The sequence below is a fragment of the Myotis lucifugus genome, unplaced genomic scaffold (assembly GCF_000147115.1).
Source record: "Myotis lucifugus unplaced genomic scaffold, Myoluc2.0 scaffold_99, whole genome shotgun sequence".
Classification (NCBI taxonomy): Eukaryota; Metazoa; Chordata; class Mammalia; order Chiroptera; family Vespertilionidae; genus Myotis; species Myotis lucifugus.
In genome coordinates, this window is record NW_005871147.1 from 2628894 (window position 1) to 2656663 (window position 27770).

General features: G+C 34.5%; 1 protein-coding gene across 6 annotated transcripts in view; it reads left to right on the forward strand.

Moving 5' to 3' along the window:
- The window catches only part of BRIP1 (BRCA1 interacting protein C-terminal helicase 1), a 114694-nt gene that overhangs the window by 38171 nt on the left and 48753 nt on the right, over positions 1–27770 (forward strand). For 5 of the 6 annotated variants that reach the window (XM_023756823.1, XM_023756824.1, XM_023756826.1 and 2 more), the window contains 8 exons: positions 4203–4493; positions 6948–7169; positions 9728–9927; positions 12886–13018; positions 14675–14829; positions 20211–20376; positions 20484–20624; positions 22339–22500. In XM_023756823.1, the coding sequence (XP_023612591.1) occupies positions 4203–4493; positions 6948–7169; positions 9728–9927; positions 12886–13018; positions 14675–14829; positions 20211–20376; positions 20484–20624; positions 22339–22500 (1470 nt within the window). The remainder of the gene's footprint in view (positions 1–4202; positions 4494–6947; positions 7170–9727; positions 9928–12885; positions 13019–14674; positions 14830–20210; positions 20377–20483; positions 20625–22338; positions 22501–27770) is intronic. The other variant, XM_023756825.1, reaches the window with a different exon arrangement.

The following is a 27770-nucleotide window of genomic DNA, read 5'->3' on the forward strand; positions in this document are numbered from 1 at the left end:
CGAGGGACCCCACCGTGCACGAATACATGCACTGGGCCTCTAGTATGCATATAAGATCTTTGGTTAATCTCTTCCGACTCCCCCTACCCCCTTTCGTCTCCCCCTACCCCCTTTCGTCTAAGATTCATCAGTCTGTTCCATGTTTCCATGCCTGTGGTTTCTGCTCCTGCATTGAGCACGTCATAGCTACTGGCTGGTTGGCTGGTTGGTCAGTTGCTTAAGCTTATATATATATATATATATATATATATATATATATATATCTTGTGTGAATTATAATTTTGTTTATTTCTTTAAAAATATTTTTTATTGATTTGTAGAGAGAGAGGAAGGGAGAGGGAGAATAAGGGAGAGAGAGAGTGGGAGAAAGAGAGAGAAACATTAGTGTGGGAGCTGCCTCCTGAATGCCCCCTACTGGAGATTATGCCCTGACCAGGAATGTAACTCAACCTTTCAGTGTATGAGATGATGCACAACCAACTGAGCCACACTGGACAGGGCTCAGTTTGTTTATTTCTCTGCAGTATAATTGTGTCTGGCCAATATGGTTATAAAGAAAATGCTGTTTCCATTTGATTTCCATATAAAATCAGACATAAGTTTTGGGGTAAAGCCGTCACCCAAATAAATAGCAGTCTTCTTTGAGCGCCTGATGAATATTATGGAGTCACTTTCTAGAAATGCACAAAAACTTGTGTCTGTAGTTTATGGGTCATCTCTAACCCTCTGTAATAGTTCATTGACCCTAATTTAAAATATGCCTTTGTCATTTTCTATTTCTAAGCATATTTAATTACCATGCTTATTTTTATTTTTTAAGTATTCAGGTATAGTAATTGTTTTTGTTGTAAGCAGAGGTTGGAGAAAGTTATGAAATTTTAGAGATTGACACTGTGCTATCTTAATCTACTTGAACTTCTAAGTATGGCTTTGTGAAAGAAATACTGGCAAGGACTCAGCAGTTTTGGCCTTTTTTTCAAGATCAAATCTTAAAATCTTTCTTCATCTTTTCAAGGAATTTAGATATATGTCTCTATATACCAGGTGAAATGAGGGACTAGATAGAAGTTTTTAGAAGAACATTTTCCAAAAATCCCTGGATGCTGACATTCTAAGAATAGTTTTAGCTACTGTAGATTTGAAATGTATTTTTGAATAATTGAATCCTGCATAATAATAGGTTTATGCTATTATTTGGGTTGGGTTTTCTTGCCTTTTGTGGAAGTAAAAGGACTCCATAGACAGTTTCTAGCTATGGGAGAAGAAGCCCTCTCTTAAAGAGTTTGCTTCTGCCACTCAGTGTAGCTGCTTTACAGATCATAGAGATTACAGGTTTTGGGGAGCCCATGTGTTTTATCTTTCTTAAAGTGTCTTTCTTCTTTTTTAAATTTGTCGCCACTATTATAGATGCCCCCCATTCCCCTTTGCCCACCTCTATCCTTAAAGTGTCTTATCTATCTTTTAAAGTGTTAGCCTTTCATTGAATTGAAGTATACTATGACCTCCTGCCATTTCTCTTTTCAAGATTATTTCCCTAGTTTTCTTACAGCATTGAATGTTGCTGACTTGGGTACAAATAATTCTTTTTTGTTATTAAATGTCTTTTTGAAGCCTCTGTCCTATTGCCACATTTATTTTTTTCCATTCTCAAATATGATTGTACCAAATCCTTTCATAGATCATTCCTGAAGAAATAATTTCTTTTTACAATAGCAAAAGAAAAAGAATCAACTTTCTTTCTTAAATTCTTTCTTCTATTCTACTTGCCCATCCACCCACTGAAAAACTATCTTCTTGAGGACTCACTTTAAGTTGATAGATGGTGTGATGATTTCAGAGCACTTTAAATCTTAAAACAAAACAAAGAAAAACATGTTAATATAAAATTTGCCATCATTTATAATTTTTTAAATTATGAAATGAAAAACAAATTTAAGATACCTTAATAAAACTGCTCTAGTGGAAACATTTTCTGAAACTAGTGCTTGATCTTAGTTTTTGTTAGTACAGCTATAAGCATAACATTTAAAAATAAACACATTCATTATTTAAATTATTAGTGCCCAATTCACACCTTTTAAAAAGTTTGAATACAAAGCAGCAACTTATAAAGCTGTGTAACAGCTTCTTTTTTTGTTTGAAAAAATTATATGAAAGATGTATTTATACATATATGAAAGGTCTAAAGTTATAATGAATTATTTGGGATGGGGAGCTAGTTTATTTTGTGTATTTCTGTGTTGTTTGAATTTTTTGGTCGAGGAAAAAAGTGGAATTCCAAGGTATAGGACAGGTGATAAACTTTTAAGTGGAATTGGTGTTGAAAAGTGTTCCTTCCATCAAAATATAGATGATGTCCAAGCCTTCAAAAAAGACCACTTTACTGGATTACTTTTATGTTTGGATAGAATAGATCCACATAGTATACAGCAATGATTAGACCCCAGCTTTCTAATATTCAGGATAAATTTAACTATCATAGGGAAGAGAAATAGTATAATTGAGTGAAAAGATTGAAGGTATAAAAAAGTAAACTAATTCTGCTACCTAGAGTTACCCTAATTCTTTTACTGTGTTAATTAATGTGATCATTGCAAAGGCCAAAAAAGAATTCAGTCAGAAATATCATGATATAATTTGCATCCCATTTTTGTGTGTGACCATAAATTGTCAGATATTGCAATATATGTAACATAAACCACATGTCAGCTGTTTCCTGCCTCACTGTTGACAAGAGCCCCATTCATAACTCTTCTTTTTATCCTTTCAGTGAATAAGTAATTATTCAATATAGAAGGCAGGATATTTGGAACTGGCTATTTAATGTGGCAGCACTCTGTAATGAAATCTGCTGTTACTGGCAACCTGAGAGGGGAATGTAACAATTCCAGCATAGCTGTAACTTTATCTGCTTTGACTGTTTATTTGGCACATCAGTGAACCTTTTATCCCAGTGAGTGACAGTTCCAGAAGGGTCACATTTACATCCATTCTATCATGTATTGTAATATTTAATGGCGGACAAGGTTGAGTGAGACTGGCAGTAATTTGAACTTGCTTTTCCACTGAGTTGAGGCTAAAAGACAGCTTGAGCCCCAGTATTGTGGTGTAACATGCTATGACTTAGCATTTGTTGATGAAGGCTAATCTTACTGATTATATTTTTTTCAAAACACTTCAGTTAAATGGTATATTTGTTCTACTAAACTATAACTCTACAGTACAAATTCTCTTACGCTACTGTGCTACTTAGCTTTTTTCCCCCCATTAGTGATCACTTCTATAAACTAACCATTTCATGGAATTTCTCTTAATAAGGCTGCACTCTTGTCTCATATGTATAGTAATTAAGGTTAAAGTTAGGTAGTAGTTATTAAGAATCCATGAGTTCTAATATATAGCATTAAACTGCTTTTTATTTTTGAGAGTTTAGAAATAGGAGAGAAAAAAATCAGGTAAACATTAGACTGTATTCCTGAAGTTCCATATATGGTGTATTTAAGGAGACATTTATATAACTATTTCAATTATGAAACTGAATTACGAGTAAAATTGTCCAGGAAAAGGTATCCTGAATGATAATTTTACTGATGGATTTGCATTTTATGACAGGTAATTGAATTTCAGATATACTTGTTCCACACAAGCAACTTGCCTTTATTATTAAATATTAATAATATGCATTCATTTTCATACCTTTGCTAGAGAATAGTTTTTGCTTCTGTTGTTCAGTGATACTTAGATTCAACTTGATATTTCTATTTTTTTGTAAGCTATATTTTAAATACTTTAAAAATATAGGTATATTACAGGATATTTAAATGGGCTGTGCTGTAAACAAAATAGTACTATCAATTCTAAGCTCACTTGTTCACTTGAAGCCTAAGCAAAAATTAAAATTATCTTATTATAATTTATGAAAGAGTAAAGTTAAAATGTATTTAAAGCATTTGGAATTTGAGAGTTGGAGTGGTATGTAGGAACCAGTGCAAATATGAAAATATCATTTATAAGTTTTAAGAGTGGAAGAGAACCAATTTGAAATGGAATTTGTAGTTTTTCTTTAATGGCAAGTATTAGATGGTATCTTGATATTTTTTGAAAGTTGTGATTCATTACTATGGGTTCTGATTCTTTGAGAGGTTTGATGACATTTTTTATGATAGTTCCGACGTTAGTTATCTTTTTCTTTTCTTATACAGCCCTCTGGTCACTGTGCTAGGTGCTGTTGTTCTACTAAACAAGGAAACAGTCAAGATTCTTCAAATGCCACTAAGAAGGATCATGGGGGGAAATCCAAGATACCAAAAATATATTTTGGGACACGTACACACAAGCAGATTGCTCAAATTACTAGAGAGCTCCGGAGGACAGCGTACTCAAGGGTCCCAATGACTATTCTTTCCAGCAGGGATCATACTTGTGTTCATCCTGAAGTAGTAGGTAACTTCAACAGAAATGAAAAGTGCATGGAATTGCTGGATGGAAAAAATGTGAGTAAAGTTACTTTGTTTTTGAGAAAAAAATAAGGTTAAAAGGATTACATTAACTCAATTTTTTTGTTTATTTTTTATATATACATTTCCAGTTATAATCAAATAACTTTCGAAATCAAATTAATTGCTAGTATTAATATTTTTTGAAAACTAATTTTACCACAAGAAAAATCTTTATTCAAGTTTAAAATTATGGTTTTTGTCCTAAAGTTTGGGGATATTTAATTCCTTGAAATTAATTTTCATTTAAACCAGATGTCTTCTTAACTTTCTTGTAAGTCAAACATGGATGATGTCATATGAAGAGATAAAAGTATTTAAATGGACTAGATTTAATTAATGTCTTATACATATTTAAAACTTCAAAGGAATATAGTTTATTTAGGTTTTCTTTGAGCAAATTTTAAAATGTTTTTTTTAATTGAATGAGAAATATAATGATTACCTTGTCTCATTCTGATTAACACAAACTTCTGTTTCCAAAAAATTATATTAAATTACTAACTTTAAAGATATGTCATTGTGGTTTTGAAGTTTTCCAGGAAAATCTAGATTGACATGAATTTGGACTAGAAATTTGATGGAAATAGAGAAGTCTTTCTTACTAAAGACACGACTTTTAAATAATTTTTTGGCATAGTATTAGTTTGGTAGTTTGTGTCCCTGTTTGATAACTAGCTTACTCTAAAATGGAAGTTACGAGTCTGTAATTATACCCAGAAATTATTGGTGAACTATAAATTGATAGTAGATGAAATGACCGATGATATTTTAATACATTTTTAAAGTTCAATTTTTCACTAGTATTTTGTCAGTTATTTTTACACAAAAGGAGATGGCTATAGCCCCTAGAGTTTCATTTAATTGATATATCACCTCCTACTATATAATGTAAATAAATTATTTTATATTATGCTTTTCTTTCTCTGCTTTATTTTATTAGATGGAAATTTATTCAAGCTTTGTTTGGGATATTAAAAAGATGTTTCAGTAGGCATTCAGACATGTGAATATGAAGTAGAAGTACTAGGGAACTTGTTCAGAGTCAGGAAGAGAATACAGATTATTGAATCAAAACCATTGTTGAAAATACTATTTACATATTTATTTCCAATAAGTTCTTCTTAATTGAGGAACTGTGAAATCTTCACAATATTTAAAAAGTTCTCTTCAAGGAGAGATGAAAATAGTAAAAAGTCAAATACTAAAAAAATAATAAAATAGAGAAAAGGCTCTTCATGATAAAAACCCATAAATTTTGTGCACTTTTAAGTAGACTTCTTTCCATAAGTGGTTAATTAATCTACTGGATTCCTCAAATTCTTGAAATTTCTCTTTTGTCTATATAGTTTATGCAAGAAGACTTGGCATTGCCTATTTTTTACTTGTTATTGGGAAAATTTTACCATAATCGATTATTATCTCCTTATTAAAAGCAATTATAAAGTTTAAGATTGTGCATTGAAAGCAGATAATCTTATTTTATGTAATCCCTAGAATACTGTAGTGCTGGTTATGTTTTTTGATTGATCTTTACTGTCATAAGTTTGAATCGTGTAAAAATAAAAAGTAATTCAATAGACTTGAATGTTTAGAATTTTTCATTAGCATTTAGTTTCTGTTTTAAAGTAAACAAGTCTTTAAAAAATATTAGCTATGTACATAATTGAATATACCTGCTTTTAGTTGTTTGTCTTGACCTAATTTTGCCTCAGAATGCTTAGCTCATAGGCATACATGAACATTCTTTTTCTTGTTCCCAAGCCCTTAGGGTAATTTGGTATTGTAATGAGGGCCAATTACAAAGTCACCATAGGTGTCTATGTTTACTGTGGCTGAATTACCAAAGCGAAATGATAAATAGATAACTGACAGTTTGAGTGAAAAAGAGTGTAAAGTGTGATAACGCTTTAATTGACAGACTGCCCTCAGGGTTGTGTTACACTGCTAAAATGGATGAGCTTTTCTGGTTTTGCTATCAGCCTGTACAGGAGTGTCATTCTAAGTGCCCTTAAAGTGTAAACTTTCTGATTTTTTGGCTTGATCCAAAGGCACATGTGTTTTTGTTCACTGTTTCTTTTATGAATGTGCTCTTATACTGGAAATGCAATGCATTTATCTGTTAAAAGTTAATTTTGTTTCAGTTAAGAAAAAATTACCTTAACTAGCCCCAGGAGTAATTTTAAAATAATATTTCAGGTATGCAAGAATATCTACTTTTGTTAGGATGAGATTTAACAGTTTTTAATCATAGACTGTGAAGTCACCTACCTTAGTGATCATTTTGTACAAATACAAGTTTTCTGATTAGTTTGGGATGGTAGACATGGTATAATTTGTCTCATCTTTGCTTTGTGGCTTTAATGATGTTACTAAAATTCTGAGATAAACTTGTTTTATTTCTCTGTGCCAATATTGGTTCACATTTCAATTATGCATATTTGTTTTTAGGGCAAATCCTGCTATTTTTATCATGGTGTTCATAAAATTAGTGGTCAACACACATTCCAGACTCTCCAAGGGATGTGCAAGGCCTGGGACATAGAAGAACTCGTTAGCTTGGGGAAAAAATTAAAGGCATGTCCATATTACACAGCACGAGAACTAATAGAAGACGCTGACATAATATTTTGTCCCTACAACTATCTTCTAGATGCACAAATAAGGGAAAGTGTGAGTAGATACGTAAAAATTAGAGCTTTTTTCCTACTTATTGGGATATACATGGTGAATGTGAAAGCTTTTAGATGTTTTAATGTCTTTTATTTTTTGTTTTATAGTTAATGTATGTAAGTGTATAAAACAGATTAGAGTACTGAAAACATATTGTAAGGTGTAGTAAAAATTGAATTTTAGATCTTGTCGCTTTAATTTCCAAAGTAATAAGTACTTTTAAGTGGGATTATAGCAGGGTTTTCATCACCTTGTTAGAGGTGACATTTTGGACTGGATAATTCCTTGTTGGGCTGTCTTGTGCATTATAGGTTGTTTAACAGCTTCTCTGTTTTTATCCACTAGACGCCAGTAGCACCCTCACATGGTAATAATAAAAAATGTCTCCAGACTTTGCCAAATATACCCTGGGGGGCAAAATTGCCCAGTTATGATCCATTTATAGCTATCACTCTCTCCATTTATGAATAGTCAGAAAGAATTATTTAAAAACATTTAAAATATCTGAAGAATCTGTTTTATAGAATTTATGTTGGAAGAATATTCATACTATGCAAATTATGCTTTGTGAGCTTCTGAGAATTGAACTTTGTATACATCATTTGTGTTTATTTGCCTGGTTTTTCTTAGAGACATCTAATTGTTTCAGCATAAGAAAAAAAACACCCAGAATAACTTGGTATATTCAATTGTTATTTCTCTCTTTAGATCTGACTGCAAAACTCTAGCTTTCTATTTCCTTAAGTTTGAAATGAATAGAATTATGTTTACTACCCCTACTATCCTGCCTCTTATCCTATCTCTTGGCCAAGTCTCTTTCTTCTGAGCAACTCTGCAGACCAGTCTTCTAATATTACTTTTGTTAATCTTTCCTCTGCTTAAAAATCTCATAGTGCTCTTTGCTCATTGGGTAAAGTCCATATTTTTTAAGCTTACTTTCAAGTTCTTAATAGTCTGACCTGAATCTGCTCTTTCAGCCTTCTCTGCTGCAAACTCGCAACTGGAACTCAAAAATTACCTCATAGTGGTAATTACCTGGCTGGGTAGCTCAGTTGGTTAGAGCGTCGTCTCGATATACCAAGGTTGTGGGTTTGATCCCCAATCAGGGCACATACAAGAATTTATGGAATATAATGAACAACATAAACTGATGAACAAAAACAGATCCAGAGACAGAGAAGCATCGATCAGACCGTCAAACCTCAGAGGGAAGGTAGGGGAGGGTGGGGGTAAGGGGGAGAGATCAACCAAAGGACTTGTATGCATGCATATAAGCCTAACCAATGGACACAGACAACAGGGGGGTGAGGGCATGAGTGGGGGGGGGGCAATGGGGCGATAAGGACACATATGTAATACCTTAATCAATAAAGAAAAAAATTAAAAAAGAAGAATCAAGGAATGCATAAATAAGTGAAACAACAAGTCAATGTTTCTCTCTAAAATCAATAAAGCAATAAAAATTACCTTATAGTCCCCTGAGGACTCCTTGTTATTTCCTATATCTCTGCTTTTTTATTTTTAACCACTGAGCCATTTGGCCAGGCCTGTATTTCTGCTTTGGATGACACCTGTGTTGAAATGCCCTACTCTCTTCTATCCAAATCCAAGTCCTATTCCTCCTTAAGCCCCGTGTATTTCCTACTCTTCTATGGTTCTTTCTCAGTCATCTTCAACCCTCTGTATTTTATTATTTCTTCAGAGTAACTCATTGACAGTTGCTTTGTGACATTTCTTGGTGTTAATCAGGACTTTTCCAATGGCAAGTGACACAAACTCAGCTTCATTAGAGCTTAAGAAAAACCACTTGATTAACTCTTCATTGTGATGGCTTTATGTTCAGGCAAGTTCTTTTCAATGGGAACAAAGATAACCAGAGGTAGCTAGCTAGCTAACCTGGAAAAAAGAACATGATCTTATATTAGTCACCCCAAATTACTCTGATTGGCCTAGTTTGGATCTCATATTCATTCTTGTACCAGTCACTGTGACCATGTAGGGATGTAATACTTTTTTTAATTGACAAGCCTAGTCTCTGAGTCTACCCATGTAGTAAGAGTGGTGATGTCCCTTGATTAACAGATTAACAGTCCTATCAACATCACATAGGAGTTGGGGAAGAGCGGTTCTTACAATGAAGTGTTGTAGGACAGACTAAAACGAAAGATACATTAATGTTTTGAGTCTTTTGAATCTTGTATTGTTATTTTACTTTTAAAGGTTTTTTTTTACTCTGCTTTTTAAATTATGTTGGAGATCCCTTCATAGAGGGATTTTTATGCTCCTTTGTGTAGCCAGCTGTACTTTAATCCAGACTCACTTAACACATTATTTTGGTTGTGATAGGTTTGCAAAGTATTTTGAGAGTGAAAAATGGCAAACTTTGTAATGTTGAGCTGATATTTGGTTGGCTTTAGTGCTTTAGAAGTTTTAAGGCCTGGAATCAGTTGCACATGCAATATTGGCCTATAGTGTGAATTTTTAAATGAAACATCTTACCTACTGCTGTTAAATGCATTTTGCTGAAAGTTTTACGGGGAATTTTTTTTATCTTATAGATGGATATCAATCTGAAAGAACAGGTTGTCATTTTAGATGAAGCTCATAACATTGAGGACTGTGCTCGGGAATCAGCAAGTTATAGTATAACGGAAGTTCAGCTTCGGTTTGCTCGAGATGAACTAGATAGCATGGTCAACAATAACATAAGGAAGAAAGACCATGAACCCTTACAAGCTGTGTGCTGCAGTCTCATTAAGTAAGAACATTTGTCTATCAGTGTCATTTGTGCTGCCTTTGTATTAAAAACATGTTTTATTTTGCAGAGTATTTTATTGTTAGCAAACTTTGACCAGGCTACTTTGGAAATGGATTGTTCCTTATCAGTTGAACTTTTAAAAATAGGCCTAGTCCAAACTTTTGTCTTATTCAAAAGAACATAATGGACAGAATAGATTTTTTTAAATTGATAATTGTGAATCTTATTCTTAATTTAACAGGATAATTTAACAGCCACTTATGCTGTGTATAGGACATTGGGCTGTACATAAATTAATGGTTTTAATTAACATTTTAAAATTCTGGATATGGCTTTAATTTATTGCTTTATCGTCCAGTTTGAGTAGAATTCTAGTTTAATGAATTTCAATTAACCAATATTTCAATACTATAAAATAATATATTTAGTAGTAATTTCATTAAGATTTATATTACATAATTTCTCTTTCATTAGACATTAGGTTTTTTATCTCTTTACTAGAGGCCTGGTGCGAAATTGGTGCACTTGGGGGGGATCCCTCAGCCTGGATTGCGAGAGGGCGCAGGCCAGGCCGAGGGACCCCACTGGTGCACGATTGGAGCCGGGGAGGGACACGGGAGGTTGGCCAGCTGGGGAGGGACTATGGGAGGGCTCCAGGGTGTGTCCAGCCTGTATCACTCAGTCCTGATCGGCTGGACCCCAGCAGCAAGCTAACCTACCAGTTGGAGCATCTGCCCCTGCTGGTCAGTGAACGTCATAGCCACTGGTCGACCAGTCGACTGTCTGCCCCTTGGTGGTCAGTGCACATCATAGCGAGCGGTTGAGCAGTCTTAGCATATCATTAGTATATTACGCTTTGATTGGTTGAATGGATGACCGGACACTTAGCATATTAGGCTTTTATTATATAGGATCTTAGAAAAAACCTCCCCTGACTCTACATCCTATTTCATTTATCTCAGCATTTTTCTGTTCCTTTAACAGTATACTTTTTAAAAATGTGAAAGTTACATAGTCACATGTTTGAACAGAAAAGGTATACACAAATTTCTGTTGTAAAAACCTCCTTCTCACCCCACCCCCATATGCTTAGTTCTTGTCCTCCTATACAAATTTATCATTTAGTGCATGTTTATGCATAATGAGTCCATCCATTCTCAATTTTTTGATAGTTCTTGTTTTGTTTGATGTCTAAATGTTGAAGTGCCTCAGGACTTTGTCCTAGGACCTCATTTCATTTCTAGCTCTGCATTTCTCCTAAATTATATAACCCAGTCCCACAGCAGTACGGCCGAGGCCTGAACCTGTGTCTAGCCCCAACCTCTCCCAGGAGTGCTATGTTCATAAATCCAACTATACTTTATATCTTTGTTTGGATATAAAATTTCAGCTTTCCAAAACAAAACTTATTCCCTTCCCCTACCTAACCCCCTGTCTTTCTCATCTAAGCAAACAGTACTAATCATTTTCTCAAATAGAAAATTTAAGTATAATTCTCGATTACCGCCCCACCTCATTCAATTTATCAGTAAGTCTTGTAAATGCCACCTGCACAAAATATCCCAAATTCCTGTCTCATGTCTACCATTCAACTAGAATACTGTAACAGCCTCCTAACCAGTCTCCGCTTTCACTCTTGCCTTTCTCCATTGTGACTGTGAAGCAGGAATCATCTTTTAAACACTTAGAATAGATGGTCTCTCTCTCTTATTTAAAATCCTCCATTTAAAACCTTCCCATTGCATTTTGAATAGAATTCAAATTTCTTATCCTGGCTTAACATGATCTGATTCTTGCTTATCACTCTAACATTATTCATACCATTATTCCTTTTTGCCCATTGTGTTGCAAATACATTGGCTTTCTTCAGGTCCTTAAAGGAGGATAATTTGTGAACCACCTCAGGATCTTTGCATGATTTTCTTCTGACCCTCCCAGGACTGGGTACATTTTGCTTTCAATACTGCCATGACTAAGTACATTTGCCTTCAGTTGTTAGAATAAATGTTACCTCAAGGAGAGCCTTCTTGATATTCAAATTGAAGCAGCAATTAGATTATATTAATCTAATTTAGTTTCATTATTCTTCTTATTACTACCTGATATTTTCTTGTTCATGTATTTGTTTCTAAATTTCTTTCTTCCTTTAGTAGAATGTAATTTCCATGAGAATAAGGGCCTTCCCTATTTTATGTACTGCTGTATTTCTACTACCTAGTATAGTTGTCTGGCATAATAATTGGCATTTAAGCAATTATTGGATGTACACATGTGTATATAAATTAATGAATATATTTATATATTTTCTAGTAATTCACTTTTTAAAAAAATATATTTTTATTGATTACAGAAAGGAAGGGAGAGGGACAGAGAGAAACATCAATGATGAGAGAGAATCACTGATCGGCTGCCTCCTGCACACCCCCTACTGCGGATCGAGCCTACAACCCAGGCATGTGCCCTTAACCGGGAATCGAACCAGGGACCTTTCAGTCCGCAGGCCAATGCTCTACCCACTGAGAAAAACCAGCCAGGGCTCTACTAATTCTCTTTTTTGTGTGTTAATATGTAACTTAAATTTTTTTATTAGGTAGTTTTGTATTTCCTTTAATGTGTATTTGGGATGAAGCTCCCAAGACATGGCTCTCATTTGGAGAGAGTCAAGTAAAGCAGCTGAGTCCACAAAACGCTGCCTGTTTTTCTTTTGTGAATAAAAGCCTGTTTGTTTGTTTGTTTGTTTTCTGATTGAAAGCTTGCTTTTTAGCTATGTGAATGTTTATTTTGTAATACTGGTATGAGATTTGCATGCTTTTAGGACACAAATATGTCTTAATTAATCCATATTTGTGTCCTAAGATCTTCAAGGAATCCAGATGAACATATCTCAATTCTCTGTTCTGTGAAAATGGTGCCTATAGGATGATACTGGTTGATGGGGACTATTTTATTTTATTCCAGTTGGTTAGAAGCAAACTCTGAACATCTTGTGGAACGGGATTATGAATCATCCTGTAAAATATGGAGTGGAAGTGAAATGCTCTTAAATTTCCACAAAATGGGCATCACCACTGCTACTTTTCCCATTTTGCAGGTAAGATTTCCACCTGTGGAAATTCATTTAGTGAATTAGAAATGATTAATAGTGAATAAGTTTTATCCAGGGTAAAAAATATAGCAATTTGTTTTAAAATTTTATTATGTAAGTTTGACAGGCTTATGTGTGATGGCATAAATTATGGATGAAAAAGTAGTAGTATTTAGTTTGAAGGAAATGAGGCTTAAAGAAATGAATTGCTTATCTATATTATAAAAACCCAGTGGCCCTAATGCCGTAAGGACCAAAGACTGGTCACCAGGAGGCTGTGTGCGTGGCGAGGCGCACACGGTGGGCAGGGACTTAACTCTGGGTCTCGTGGCGCGGTGGGACTTGGGGGTCCCAGGTATTGCGCAATTTCCCGCGGGTCTGGGTCTCACGCGATTTCGCGCGCTGGACCACTAGTTCAAAGATAAAAGAAGTCAATATGTTTAGGTTGTAAATTTATTTTGTTAATTGTAAAAGTTAAAAATTTGGAAAATAAATAGGTAAGAAGTTCATATTTTGTTCTCAGAATAGTGGTTATATAAACCTAGGTGGATGGAGATCTGAGTGGGCTATGGGATACTGTGAACATTATGAAATAGTATGCAAAATGTTATGAGTATGTGATTTGTTTTTGTGTATCTCGTGAGGTAGGGAATCCATTTTGATTTCCTGTATGGATAGTGAATTTTCTCATCATTTACTAAATAGTCCACTTTTCCCTCTATTTGTAATGCCATATCTGTCACATCTAATTTTTCATTTATGTGTGAATTTAATTTTGAACTCTATTCTATGATTCTGTTTATCTAAACCAGCGGTTCTCAACCTGTGGGTCGCGACCCTGTTGGGGGTCAAACGACCCTTTCACAGGGGTCGCCTAAGACTATCAGAAAACACATATATAATTACATATTGTTTTTGTGATTAATCACTATGCTTTAATTATGTTCAATTTGTAACAATGAAAATACATCCTGCATATCAGATATTTACATTATGATTCATAACAGTAGCAAAATTACAGTTATGAAGTAGCAACAAAAATAATTTTGTGATTGGGGTTCACCACAACATGAGGAACTGTATTAAAGGGTCGCGGCATTAGGAAGGTTGAGAACCACTGGTCTAAACTGTCATATGTGTTATTACTGTTAGAAAAATGCTGATATATCTGGTAAGGCATATCTCTTCACTTTGTTCTTTTCCTTTGGAATGATCTTGGCTATTCTTGGCCTTACTCTGCCATTTGAATTTTAGAATTAGCTTTGGTTCATTCATTTAATTTTTCTTGTAATATAGTCGTATTATTTTGAGTATCAGAGTACACTGAAAATAATTCAGACATTTAGGTCACATATCAACTCTTTTAAGCTCCATGGAGAAGCCATTTGGTAAGTACATTTTTATGTAGTTCATTACTTTTGAAGGGTACTAAATAATATATTGATTACCTGAAGATGTAATGAACCTCCTAAATATATAATTTTATTAAAGGTCTTTGAAGATAATGTGGGAACCTAAAGCATATTGTTAGCATTTGTGTATTAGTAATGTTTGCCTAAAATTTCAATGTATATTTCATTTGGGTTTCATTATAGCTTTGAAAAGTTTGTTTTACTCCGTAACACTTCCCCACTGTATACTTAATATTGTAATTTCTTATAGGGACATTTTTCTGCTGTCCTTCAAAAAGAAGAAAAAATGTTACTGGTTCATGGTAAAGAGGAGACAAGAGAAGTACCTGTTATTAGTGCTTCAACTCAAATAATGCTCAAAGGACTTTTTATGGTGCTTGACTATCTTTTTAGGCAAAATAGCAGGTAAATGAAGATATCTATCTGTATTTTTTCTCTTAAAAATATTAGCCTTATTGGATGTTAGTATGTGTTTATTTTTTTTTTTAAATATATTTTATTGATTTTTTACAGAGAGAAAGGGAGAGGGATAGAGAGTTAGAAACATTGATGAGAGAGAAACATCAATCAGCTGCCTCCTGCACACCCCCTACTGGGGATGTGCCCGCAACCAAGGTACATGCCCTTGACTGGAATCGAACCTGGGACCCTTGAGTCCGCAGGCTGACGCTCTATCCACTGAGCCAAACCGGTCAGGGCTAGCATGTGTTTAATACATTCTTATTTTGTATGAGTACATAGGATAATAATAAACAATTGGTGGAAATATTGCTCTTCTTGGCACAGATTCAGATTAATTGAAATTAGTCTTTATTAATGGAAATAAGTATTGAAATCAATAGATACATTAATTCAGCATTAAGTTTATAGTCCTCTAGGACTAAATTTAAGCATTTAAGTTATCTTTTAAGTATAGTTTACATATGTTTCTTCCAGTATTAGAAAGTTTCTTATTGCATAAAGCCTCTATTTAGTGAATTGTGGAAAATGAAAAGCAGTTATGGTACTCCCTGATTCTAGTGTTTTGTTTTTTAAATTGTGGTATTATGTACATAACATAAAATTTATCCTCTTAAACATTTTTAACTGTCTATTTTAGTAGCATTAAGTAGATTCACATTGTTGTGCAACCACCACCACTAACCATTTCTAGAACTTTTTTGTCATCCCAAATAGGAACTCTATACCCATGAAACAATATCTCCCAAATATCTACCATTTTCCTCTCTTCACAGCGTCTATTCTACTTTCATCTTTATGGATTTGCCCTTTCTTGGTATCTCATATAAGTGGAGCCATATATATTTGTTTTTTTGTGTCTGGCTTATTTCACTTTTCAAGGTTCATCTGTGCTGTAACATATATCAGAATAGCATTCTTTTTAATGGCTGATTAAGATTCTATATATATATCACATTTAGTTTACCATATTGATGTACATTTGGATTGTTTGTACCTTTTGCCAATCTACTTATATAAAAACCCTGGGTGTAACATCACGTCCAGAACCTCGACCAACCGGAAGGAAGTCAGTCCTGCAGGGGTCGTCTTGGAAACAGCTGTGCTCTCCCCCAGCTGTTTCCTGGAGGGCGAGGTTTCAGGCAGGAACCCGCCCTCGGAGCTGAGCGTGGAAGTACTGAGTCTGGCCTTCAAATCAGACCCTGACAGTAGGGAGGAGGCAGCCCCATTCCTCACAGAATCTGCTGTTGAATAGCTTGCTGTCAGTGGCCTGCCAGCCAGGAACCCCATTCACCTGCACCCCGGACCCTTACAGGAGGGAGGAGGGAGCCCCATTCCTCACGGAATCCACAGGTGGCCAGCTTGCTGTCAGAGGCCTGTCAGCTAGGAATCCTATTCACCTGCATATCTGTATAAAGTTTTAATACATTATATTAGAGGTCGTGGTGGTACTGTTTTACCCACAGCGTCTACAGGAATTGCTGCAAATTTACTTCTCGGTGGAAGCACCTTTCATTCCCAATATAAATTACGGATTCCGTTAAATGAAACTTCAATTTCTAGACTCAATATAAAGAGTGAAGTTGCTAAAACTATTAAAAAGGCACAACTTCTCATTATTGATGAATGCACCATGGCATCCAGTCATGCTATAAACGCCATAGACAGATTACTAAGACAAATTTGAATGTTATATTTGGTGGGAAAGTTCTCCTTCTTGGAGGAGATTTTTGACAATGTCTCAGTATTGTACCGCATGCTATGTGATCGGCCATAGTACAAACGAGTTTAAAGTACTGCAATGTTTGGGGATGTTTCAGTAAGTTGTCTCTTACAACAAATATGAGATTAGAGGATTCTCCTTATAGTGGATGGTTAGTAAAACTTGGAGATGGCAAATTTGATAGCAGTTTTCATTTAGGAATGGATATTATTGAAATCCCCTGTGAAATGATTTGTAATGGATCTATTATTGAAGCTACCTTTGGAAATACTATATCTATAGATAATATTAAAAATATATCTAAATGTGCAATTCTTTGTCCAAAAAATGAGCATGTTCAAAAATTAAACGAAGAAATTTTGGATATACTCGATGGAGATTTTCACACATATTTGAGTGATGATTCCATTGATTCCACAGATGATGCTGAAAAGGAAAATTTTCCCATCGAATTTCTTAGTATTACTCCTTCGGGGATGCCGTGTCATAAATTAAAATTGAAAGTGGGTGCAATCATCATGCTATTGAGAAATCTCAGTAGTAAATGGGGTCTTTGTAATGGTACCAGATTTATTATCAAAAGATTACGACCTAACATTATCGAAGCTGAAGTATTAACAGGATCTGCAGAGGGAGAGGCTGTTCTGATTCCAAGAATTAATTTGTCCCCATCTGACACTGGCCTCCCATTTAAATTGATTCGACGACGGTTTGCTGTGATGCCAGCATTTGTGATGACTATTAATAAATCACAAGGACAAACTCTAGACAGAGTAGGCATATTCCTACCTGAACCCGTTTTTGCACATGGGTCAGTTATATGTTGCTTTCTGTCGAGTTTGAAGAGCACGTGACGTTACAGTTAAAGTTCTAAGTACTTCATCACAAGGGAAATTAGTCAAGCACTCTGAAAGTGTTTTCACTCTTAATGTGGTGTACAGGGAGATATTAGAATAAGTTTAATCACTTTATCAGTCATTGTTTGCATCACTGTTGTTTTTATATCATGTTTTTGTTGTTTTCATATCATGTTTCTGCCGTTTTTATATCATGCCTCTGTTGTTATATCTTTTTGTTACTGTTTATTAATTTATATATTATTTTCATATACATTTTACTAATTTCCTTTCATCTCTCACACTTCTATTATAGAGAAAGGGCAAATAGCAATATTAAAATATCTCCGCTAATTAATTCCCTTTTTAAAAAAATATATATTTTATTGATTTTTTACAGAGAGGAAGGGAGAGGGATAGAGAGTTAGAAACATCGATGAGAGAGACACATCAATCAGCTGCCTCCTGCACACTCCCCACTGGGGATGTGCCTGCAACCAAGGTACATGCCCTTGACCGGAATCGAACCCGGGACCCTTGAGTCTGCAGGCCGATGCTCTATCCACTGAGCCAAACTGGTTAGGGCAATTAATTCCCTTTTAATGTGCATGAATTTCGTGCACTGTGCTTCTAGTTGTGAATAATGCTGCAGTGAACACTTATGTAGGAGTATCATATTGAGTCCTTTCTTTGACTTCTTCTGAGTATGTACCTAGCAGTGGAATTGCAGGATCATATGGTAATTCTGTATTTAAGTTTTTGAGGAACCAACATACTGTTTTTCACAGCAGCTGCACAGTTTAGATTCTCATAGTTACACACAAGAGTTCCAATTTTTCCACATCCTTGCCAACACTTGTTCTTTCTGTTTTTGTTTTTAATAGTAGCCATTCTAATGGGCATAATGGTATCTCCTGTTGTTTTGGCTTATATTTTCCTAATGGCTAGAAATGTCAAGCATCTTATCATGTGCTTATTGTCCATTTGTATATCGTTATTGTGGAAATATCTATTTAAATCCATTTTGAATTGGGTTTTTTGTTGTTGAGTTGTAGGAGTTATTATTTATAATTCTCACTAAGGACATGTTTCCATTCATTTAGAGGGGTGGGGGGGAGAGAGAGAAAGAGAGAGAGAGACCAATGTGAAAGAGAAACATCCATCAGTTGCCATCCGTACATGCCCTGATAGGTGATTGAACCTGCAACCTAGGTATGTGCCTTGACTAGGAATCAAACCCACAGCCTTTTGTTGTATGGAATGATGCTCCAACCAATTGAGCTACCTGGCCAGGGCTGTAGGAGTTGTTTATATACTAGAGGCCCAGTGCACATGCACTGGTGGGGTCCCTCAGCCTGGCCTGCACCCTCTCATAATCCAGGACCCCTTGGGGGATGTTAGACTGCTGGATCCCCTGTGGGGATCGGGCGGAAACTGGCAATCCAACATCCCCAGAGGGATGTAGTAGTGCACGAAGCACAGGTGGTTGGGGAGGAGTCCAGCCCGGGTCAGGTGCTGCGCTGCTCCTGCTGATCCCTGCCCCACTGTGCCTGCCACCGCCGCAGCTCATTAGCGCTGCTGTGGAAGCGGGAGAGGCTTGCGCCACCACAGCTGCTCTTGCCAGCTGTGAGCCTGGCGTCTGGCGCGTGTCAATCAGCTGAGTAGCGCTTCTGCTGTGGGAGCACACTGACCACCAGGGGGCAACTCCTGCATTGAGCGTCTGCCCCCTGCTGGTCATTGTGTGTCATAGTGACTAGTTGACCAATCGTTCAGTTGCTTAGGCTTTTATATATATAGATTCTGCATGTTAATCCTGTATCAGATATATGCTTTACAAATATTTTCTTCCATTCTATGGATGTCTTCTCACTCTCTTGATAGTATCCTTTATATATAAAAGTTTTAAAAATTTGAAGTCCAATTTATTTATTTCTTTAAAGTCAATTTACTTACTTGTGCTTTTGGTATATCCAAGAACCATGGATAAATCTGATGTCATGAAGATTTCCCCCTATGTTTCTTCTAAGGGTTTTATAGTTTTTAGCTCTCAATATTTTTATAAAATTCTCTTCACAGATTGTAGGGTTTCTGCCTTGAACATCGAGACCTTATCTAAGAGAAAAACTGAGGACTGGTAGAGAATACCACATTTTATTCTCTTTAGGCCTAGGTGTTTATAGCCTCTTATTGAAAGAAATTATAAAATGGGATTACAGAGGCCATCTGGTTCAATACCTTTGTTAAAAATAGATGAAGACTGAGACCCAAATATTAAAGGAAGTTAACATTTTTGTAGTCTCCTGAACTTTTTAAACTTTCAGTAAAAATGAATGTTTTCCTACTTTCTCATGTAATAAAAAAGTATAAACGACTTTAGTTTTTTCTAACAATAATGCTAGTTATCTATTTTATAACTAATGATATAACATAGAGTACAAAGAACTCTGGACTAGGAGTTAGGAGGCTTGGATTTTAATTCTGGCTCTGCCATGATTTATGTAGTGTTTGATCATAGGGAGGGGAATGATAAAGGGTGGATTGTTAGATGATATCTAATCTCTATAAGAGGGGGTTGCTTCTAAGACTTAATGGCTTATTTTCTATCAGAATTACTGAATTTAATTAGTGGTAGGTGTTTCATAGGCAAAATAGTTTTGGGGAAGATACAGGACTCAGTTTTAATATAATCAATTTTTTTCTTGTATGTAGCTGGGACAGTATAGGTTTTATAAAGCCTTGCCATTTAATTAACATTTACTTTCATTTAGGTTTGCAGATGATTATAAAGTTGCTATTCAACAGACTTATTCTTGGATAAATCAGACTGATATTTCTGATAAAAATGGGTTCTTTGTTCCACCAAAAAATAAGAAACGTTCACGACAGAAAACTGCAGTTCATGTGCTAAACTTTTGGTGCTTAAATCCAGCTGTGGTAAGCTGATTGTTGTATATGAAAATTCTGTCTTCTAACTCAATACAAACAAATAAATGTGCTGACTCTTTTAAAGATGATTTTATATATCTAATGTTTCCTTCTAGGCCTTTTCAGATATTAATGGCAAAGTGTGGACGATTGTTTTGACATCTGGGACGTTATCACCAATGAAATCCTTTTCATCAGAACTGGGTGTTACATTTACTATCCAACTGGAAGCTAATCATGTCATTAATAACTCACAGGTTAGGATTTTTTTTTGAAGGCGTTCAGTCTTTTTACCTCAATATAATTGCACATAAACAAATTGGAAGTACTAGCAAACAGATCCTGATAGGAAAATCAACATTTCAGTTTTAGAATAAAGGAAAATCTGTCAGCTACTTGATAGTGTCAACAAAAAAGAAATACTAATGAATGCATTCCTTCAACTCACTGAATAAAAATATATACTTTGGATGCAAAGACTGTATTGCAATTTCCTCATTTAAATAAGTTTTAATGTGTTTTTTTTAAAATAAAAATGAAAACCAAAACAAAATTCAGCTTCTTTACCATAGTTTCTATTGTTTAATTATTTGTTTATGTGTTTCTCTTTTCCATTAGACTATGGTGTATCCTTGTTCTTCTTTTTATGTATACATTCTTCTACTGTACCTAGACTAATATCTATCTAGCACTAGTTAGCAAGTGTTGGGCACATATTTGAGTATCTGAAATGAATTAGAAGTACTCTTATGAGTCCTGTGACTTAAGATTTTAATTTTTTATAATAATACCATATAGATATTACTTTAATTTTCCTAAAAATGTTTTTATTGTCATTTATTGATCTGTTTTCTGTTTCTTCTTTTTTTTCAATCCTCACCTGAGGATATTTTTCCATTGATTTTTAGAGAGTGTGGAAGAGAGAAATAATTAATATTGATATAATAGAGTCAATATTTATATTTCTTTAGTTACTTTCAACCTATTTTTAAAATTCTTAATCCAGGATCCACACAAGAATTATATATTGCTTTTGGTTTTCATGTTTCTTTGGTCTTAAAAACAGTTTTCTTGCCTTTTTTTTTTTTTTTTCTATCTGACGTTTTATGAAGAATTCAATTTACCTGTTTCCTTAAGGAAAGGCTTATAATTTGGACTTATCTGATTGTTTCTTTATTATAAGATTCAGGTTAAGCAGTTTGATAAGAATACTATACAGGTGGTATTGTTACTTTTCATTGCTTTGTGTCAGGAAACATGTCAGTTTTTTATGTTACTAGTTGATCATTTAAGTAATAATTGCTTAATATGGTGTCCGTCAGATGTTATCTTGTACAATGTACTTCAATCTTATACATTATTTCAAAATATAATATTATTACATTTTTTAGCAATCTGAACTGTTTGTATTTTCTGTGGCTTACTAATAAAGTCTGTTCTTTCTCTTAATCAAATTAACTACACTAAGGCTAGATCTGTATGAGTTAGAGGAATTGCATAGAGCTGTAAAATTTCGTGAGTTTGATTTTTTTTATGACTGTAGATCTTTGAATATCAGTGAATTTATGAAAGAGTAGTTCATGTCATAGTTGAATCTTAGAAACTTGTCTATAGCAGATCATACCAGTCCTTACCTCTAATACTTTGGACTATTTCTGATTTATCCATTTCATTTGTTCACATCATCCAACATAATTTTGTTACATGCTTAATTGTACAAAGCCATTTAGGGAATAGATAAGTGAAACCCTTTTTGCTTTTATCCTAGGAGAATTCAATGATCTGCCTAAAAATAAAACTTTTATAAATTAAATCTATATATAATTATGTAAAGGGAATTTAAAAATAAATTTCCTCTAAACTTGTTGCTTGATCTTCTTTTGATATATATGTAATTAAGGCTCCCAACTAAATGCTAAATTGCCTGCCTAGTTTAGGCATAACTCTAATACTAATATATTTATATTCTAGGTTTGGGTTGGCACCATTGGGTCAGGACCCAAGGGTCGGAATCTCTGTGCTACCTTCCAGCACACAGAAACATTTGAGTTCCAGGATGAAGTGGGAGCACTTCTGTTATCTGTGTGCCAGATTGTTGGCCAAGGAATTTTGTGTTTCTTGCCATCTTACAAGGTAGGGGAATACTTATTGTTTCTTTTGCCTTTAGAAAATCATGTGGGATTACCATGATAAGATTCCTAGGGCTAGAAGCAACAGGGGACTTATAGTTTTCTAAACATCATATGTTGTTTTACTTAATTATTGATTAAGGCACTGCCTAATTGTTCTATTACTGTTTTACTTGACAGTTTAAAGACTAAAAACGTTTTGAAGCAGTGCTTGTTATATAAGGGGACTATTTATGTGTATGGGATTTTTATTCTTAGAGGTAGCTTGATATTTTCATAGTTGAAGGGAAAAGGAGCACTCTTTTCCACTTTCGTAGATTACACTTTTGAAAGTTTCAGTAATTTGAATCTAAAGTCAACTTTCTTGGTTGTCTATATTTTTACTTCATGTAAATGACTTTTTTCCTTGTTTTTAGACTCACTCTGATTTTCAATAATATTTTCTTGAGTTAAATTGAGTTATATCTTAGTCTTAATAGCTAAAGAATTAAAACCACATATAATTTCTGAGAGTAATATATTTATCAAAATCAAAGCTAAATTCCAATGTAGAGAAGTGGCATTTCCTTTTCTTTTTTCATATGAAGTTATATATGTAAGGACAGTCGTAGAAATAATATATATGAATGGCAATATTGATACTTTTGGCTTTTCTACTGTCTTTTCATCTACATACATACTGCTGTGGTCTAAATATATCCCCCACATTTTATATTTTGAAATCTTAACCCCCCAAGATGATGACATTAAGCAGTGGGAGGTGCTTAAGTCATGAGAATAGAATCCTCATGAATAAGATTAGTGTCTTATCAAAGAGGCTCCAGAGATCCCTTGCCCCTTTCACCATGTGAGAACACAGCAAGAAGGCGCCAGCTATGAACCAGGAAGAGAGCCCTCACCAAATGTGGTCACACTGGTGCCTTGATCTTAGACTTTTCAGCCTCCAGAACTGTTAATAGATTTCTGTTGTTTCTAAGCTACCCAGTCAGGAGTATTTTGTTATAGCAGCCCGATTGGGACTAACAGACATACTTTGTTAGCTAGAGATGTAGTGAATTAGTCCTCCTAGAGATAAACTGAAGGAATTGTTTTTACAAGAAATTTAATCAGATTGTTTTTTACAAGAATTTCTAAAAATAAAATGGACATAAACATCTTTAAAATATTTAATACAAAGCAATATTTATTCCAGAGTGTGAACATCTACACTAAATAGTTATATTAAGGATAACCAATAATTAAGCCTGGAACTAAAGTAAAGCAATATCTTAACACATTAATAAAACCTTTTTATATTTTCTAATCACAGTGGTAAAAAGTGAGCCAGGAAATGCCCAGTTGAATAAATGAACAATTTCATTTTTTGCTAAGCTTCAAAGATGTGGTAAGAATGATTCTTTATATGCTAGGAACCAGCTTTGTATGTTTTTTTCTTAGAATATATGAAGGAGAACCAAATCTAATGTAAAGTTATTTCAATGGACAGTAATATAATTGTCAATGAAAAAGTTACAGTGGAAAACAGTCTGAACAATAAGTCATATCTTCTGGTTCCAGTGTTTTCAAATGATATAATTTTCATTAGCCAGTTTCAGCAGTTTAAAATATATTATAGCTAAATGAATCAACTGAAATTTATAGGCATTAGTACTTTTCTGTTCACTGGGTACTTTGTCTTTGATAAAGACACCAGGCACCAAGCCTTTTATGTGTGTGTTTTTTAAGTTCTCTAAGAAAAAAAGTGATGAAATATCAATCTTTACAAATAGACATGTTCAAAAGTGAAAAATAGGTCCATCAGACCCTAATAGTATATCCAGGTTTAAAAACCTTTAATAATTCCTTATTTTCTGAAAGACTGAGCCTAAAATATTTTGCACTCCCCATAGTGTTGGTTATTTTTCAGCCTTATTCCTAGCATGCCCCCATCCTGTATATACCTTTATTTTAGGCACATTGCATTATGCGTGCTTAGAACTGTCATGCATTTTCATACCTACCTATGTGTGGTAGGCAGAATTGTAAGATGGCCCCCCAATATTCCTGGCCTCTTGTGTATACATTCTTTCCCCCACTTATTCATTCAAACAGTAATATAGGCACTGCTGTGAAGGGATTTTGCATAAGAAATCCCTTAAGATAGGGAGAGATTATCTACTTGGTCCCGATCTAATCCCACAAGCCCTTTAAAAGCAGAGAGTTTTCTACAGTTGGTTGCAGAAGAGGAGGTCAGAGAGACATGATCTAGCTTGCTTGGAAGAAAGCAGATGTCTGTGTTGTAAACTGACGATGGGAGAGGTAGGGAATGTGGCAAGGAATTGCAAGTGGCCTGTAGGAGTTGAGAGCAGTTCTGGCCAATAGCTGGTAGGAAGTGAATTCTTTCAACAGCCAGACCTTGGAAGAGAACCCCAAGTCCCAGATGAGAACTGCAGCCCCAGAAGACACATTAATTTTGAAACCCTGAGCAGAGAATCCAGTTGCGCTGTGCTTGGACTTGTGACCTACAGAGATATAATAAACTAGAGGCCTGATGCACGAGATTCGTTCAAGAGTAGGCCTTCCTTTCCCCAGCTGTCGGCAGTGGCTTTCCTCTGGCACCTGGGACCCCGCTTCGTCCGGAAGGTTGTCCAGAAGGACCTCTGGTCTAATTAGCATATTATGCTTTTATTATTATAGATAGATTGTTTTAATAAATAGGTTGTTTTTATGCTACAACATGGATGGACCTAGAGGACATTATGTTAAGTGAAAGTAGCCAATCACAAAGAGACAAATACTGTGATTCCATTTATATAAGGTAGCTAGAGTAGTCAAATTATAGCAACAAAAAGTTAGAAGGGTAGTTGCCAGGGCTGGGGGAAGAGGGGAATGAGCTGTTTAATAGCTTTAATTTTGCAAGAGAAATAGAGTTTTGGAGATAGGTTGTACAATAATGTGAGTATACTTAACCTAACTGACCTATAAACTTAAAAATGGTTAAGATGGTAAATTTTATGCTTTGTATATTTTACCACAGTTTAAAAAGGATTATTATTATTATTTTGGCGTTGTAAATTTCTTTTTTTTTCTAGTGGATCTTCTCCACTAGATTTTTGAAATGGTGTTTTTTCCAAAGTATTTCACCTTCAAGTTTTATAGCAGATTCAGGTTGGCAGCACCTGAAAGCAGTAGTATGTTTTAGGAAACACTGTAGTGGTTACATCTTATTTATCTTCTTCCCAGCCTAGACTCTACTTAGATTATAATAGTGCAGGTACAGTGACCTCATTATAGTTTACTTTAATTATTAGCCTTTTAATAGAGGGATAAAAAATGAGTTGCTTTTTTTCCCCCTCCTACAATTAATCTACTCTGGTAAGGAATGAAACATAAAAATGAATTTGTGTGAATAAATTTATTCAGATTTCAGCCAACATTTAGTAAGCCAATACTTAACTCTAAAGTAGCAAAACTGGTCAAATATATGCATTTTAATAAAATATTTTCTTCAGTCATTGATGAACCCAACTATGTTGATCAATAAAAAGAAATTCAGAATTTATGTTTTAAAGAGTCAAGAATTTTTTCCATACATAAATAGCTATTCAGTTCTTATTTTTTATCCAAGAGATTTCAACAAAGTAGATTATCATGAGGAACTATATGAGTTATTTCTGAAATTCTACTTTATTTGAAATTTTTTACATTGTGTATATCATTGTATATTTTTATCATAATGTATCAATAAATGACTAAATAAACATCAGTAACAGTAGTGCAGTTCTAACATTTTCAGAGTCCTCATTCTTTTTTTTTTTTTTTAATATATATTTTATTGATTTTTTACAGAGAGGAAGGGAGAGAGATAGAGAGTTAGAAACATCAATGAGAGGGAAACATCGATCAGCTGCCTCCTGCACACCCCCTACTGGGGATGTGCCTGCAACCAAGGTACATGCCCTTGAGCGGAATTGAACCTGGGACCTTTCAGTCCACAGGCCAACGCTCTATCCACTGACCAAACCGGTTAGGGCAGAGTCCTCATTCTTTTAACAAAATTATGTGAGGGAATTTTCCTTATGAGAGAGGACTGTAGGACCTTTCATTTTTATTAAGCCAAGAACTAAAATGGATCTTACACTTCAGGACAATATTCCTCTATATTATTCTTCCTAGTGCATTACTGACTGCATCCAAATTTGTTGAAAACTGATCTTGAAATATAACTGAGCCTCTTGAGGTGAAGATGCTGAATCAGATATCACGATAAAGCTAGAATATAGGAAGTTGTTTCAATAGAAATTAATATTTTTCATATTTTATGTTTGAATACAGATGTTTGAGTACAGTAAGAATTAAGCATATATTTTTACTGTAATTTAAAAAGTTATAAAAAAATACTAGTTTATTTTTAATTTTTATTATTATTTATAAGGAACTATATTTTATTCCTAACATGTGCCATCTATAGGTACATTATAACTGAATAAAGTCTAGTAAAAATTTCTTAAATATTGAAATGAATAGTGAAGAATCACCTTCATATGGAAAAATATGACAGGTTTTACATATAAGTAAATTATGTGAAAAAGATTACAAAAGATGGTAGTCTGTTTAGGCAGGCCTATTAGAAAGCATTAAGACTTGAGTACTGGCTATTAAAGTGAGTAAATGGCAATATTATAAAGTTAAACACATGCCAAAAAACATTTTCCAGAGGACTAGGATTGTAACAATACCATTAATGAGGGCAAAGAGGTTTTAATGCAATTTGCACTTTCTAAAGTTTCAAAAAGAGGCTTTGAGTTAGTGCATTATTAATGTACTGAACATCTGGAACTGTGTAAAAGCTATAGACATTGAGCAAATGCAGGATATCCCCACTAGGTTGCATTCTAACTTACTGCCTCCCCAGTGAGATACCAGTTTTAAGAAGTCTGAAAAAGTAAAATGACAATAACCAGATAAGGCACAAACATTCCAAAGTGTCTTTTAATTTGTGAGATCTGACAAAAAAAGTATCTGTGTTTACCAAATCCAAATGATGTGAACACCAACTAGTAGATTAAATCACCTATGTCACTATATGTGGGTTAGTCTCTTTGTGTGAATAGTATTTGCTCTTTATGAGCTAAGTAAACTATTTCATAATAGTGATGCCTCACATTTTTCATATATATAAGTCTTAAAACCAAGAGATGGCTTCGTGTCAGTGTACTTTCCTCTAAGTTATTTGACTTTTAGATACCTAGTTGTGATACTTAAGAGAATTTAAAAATCAACTGGATTATGTAT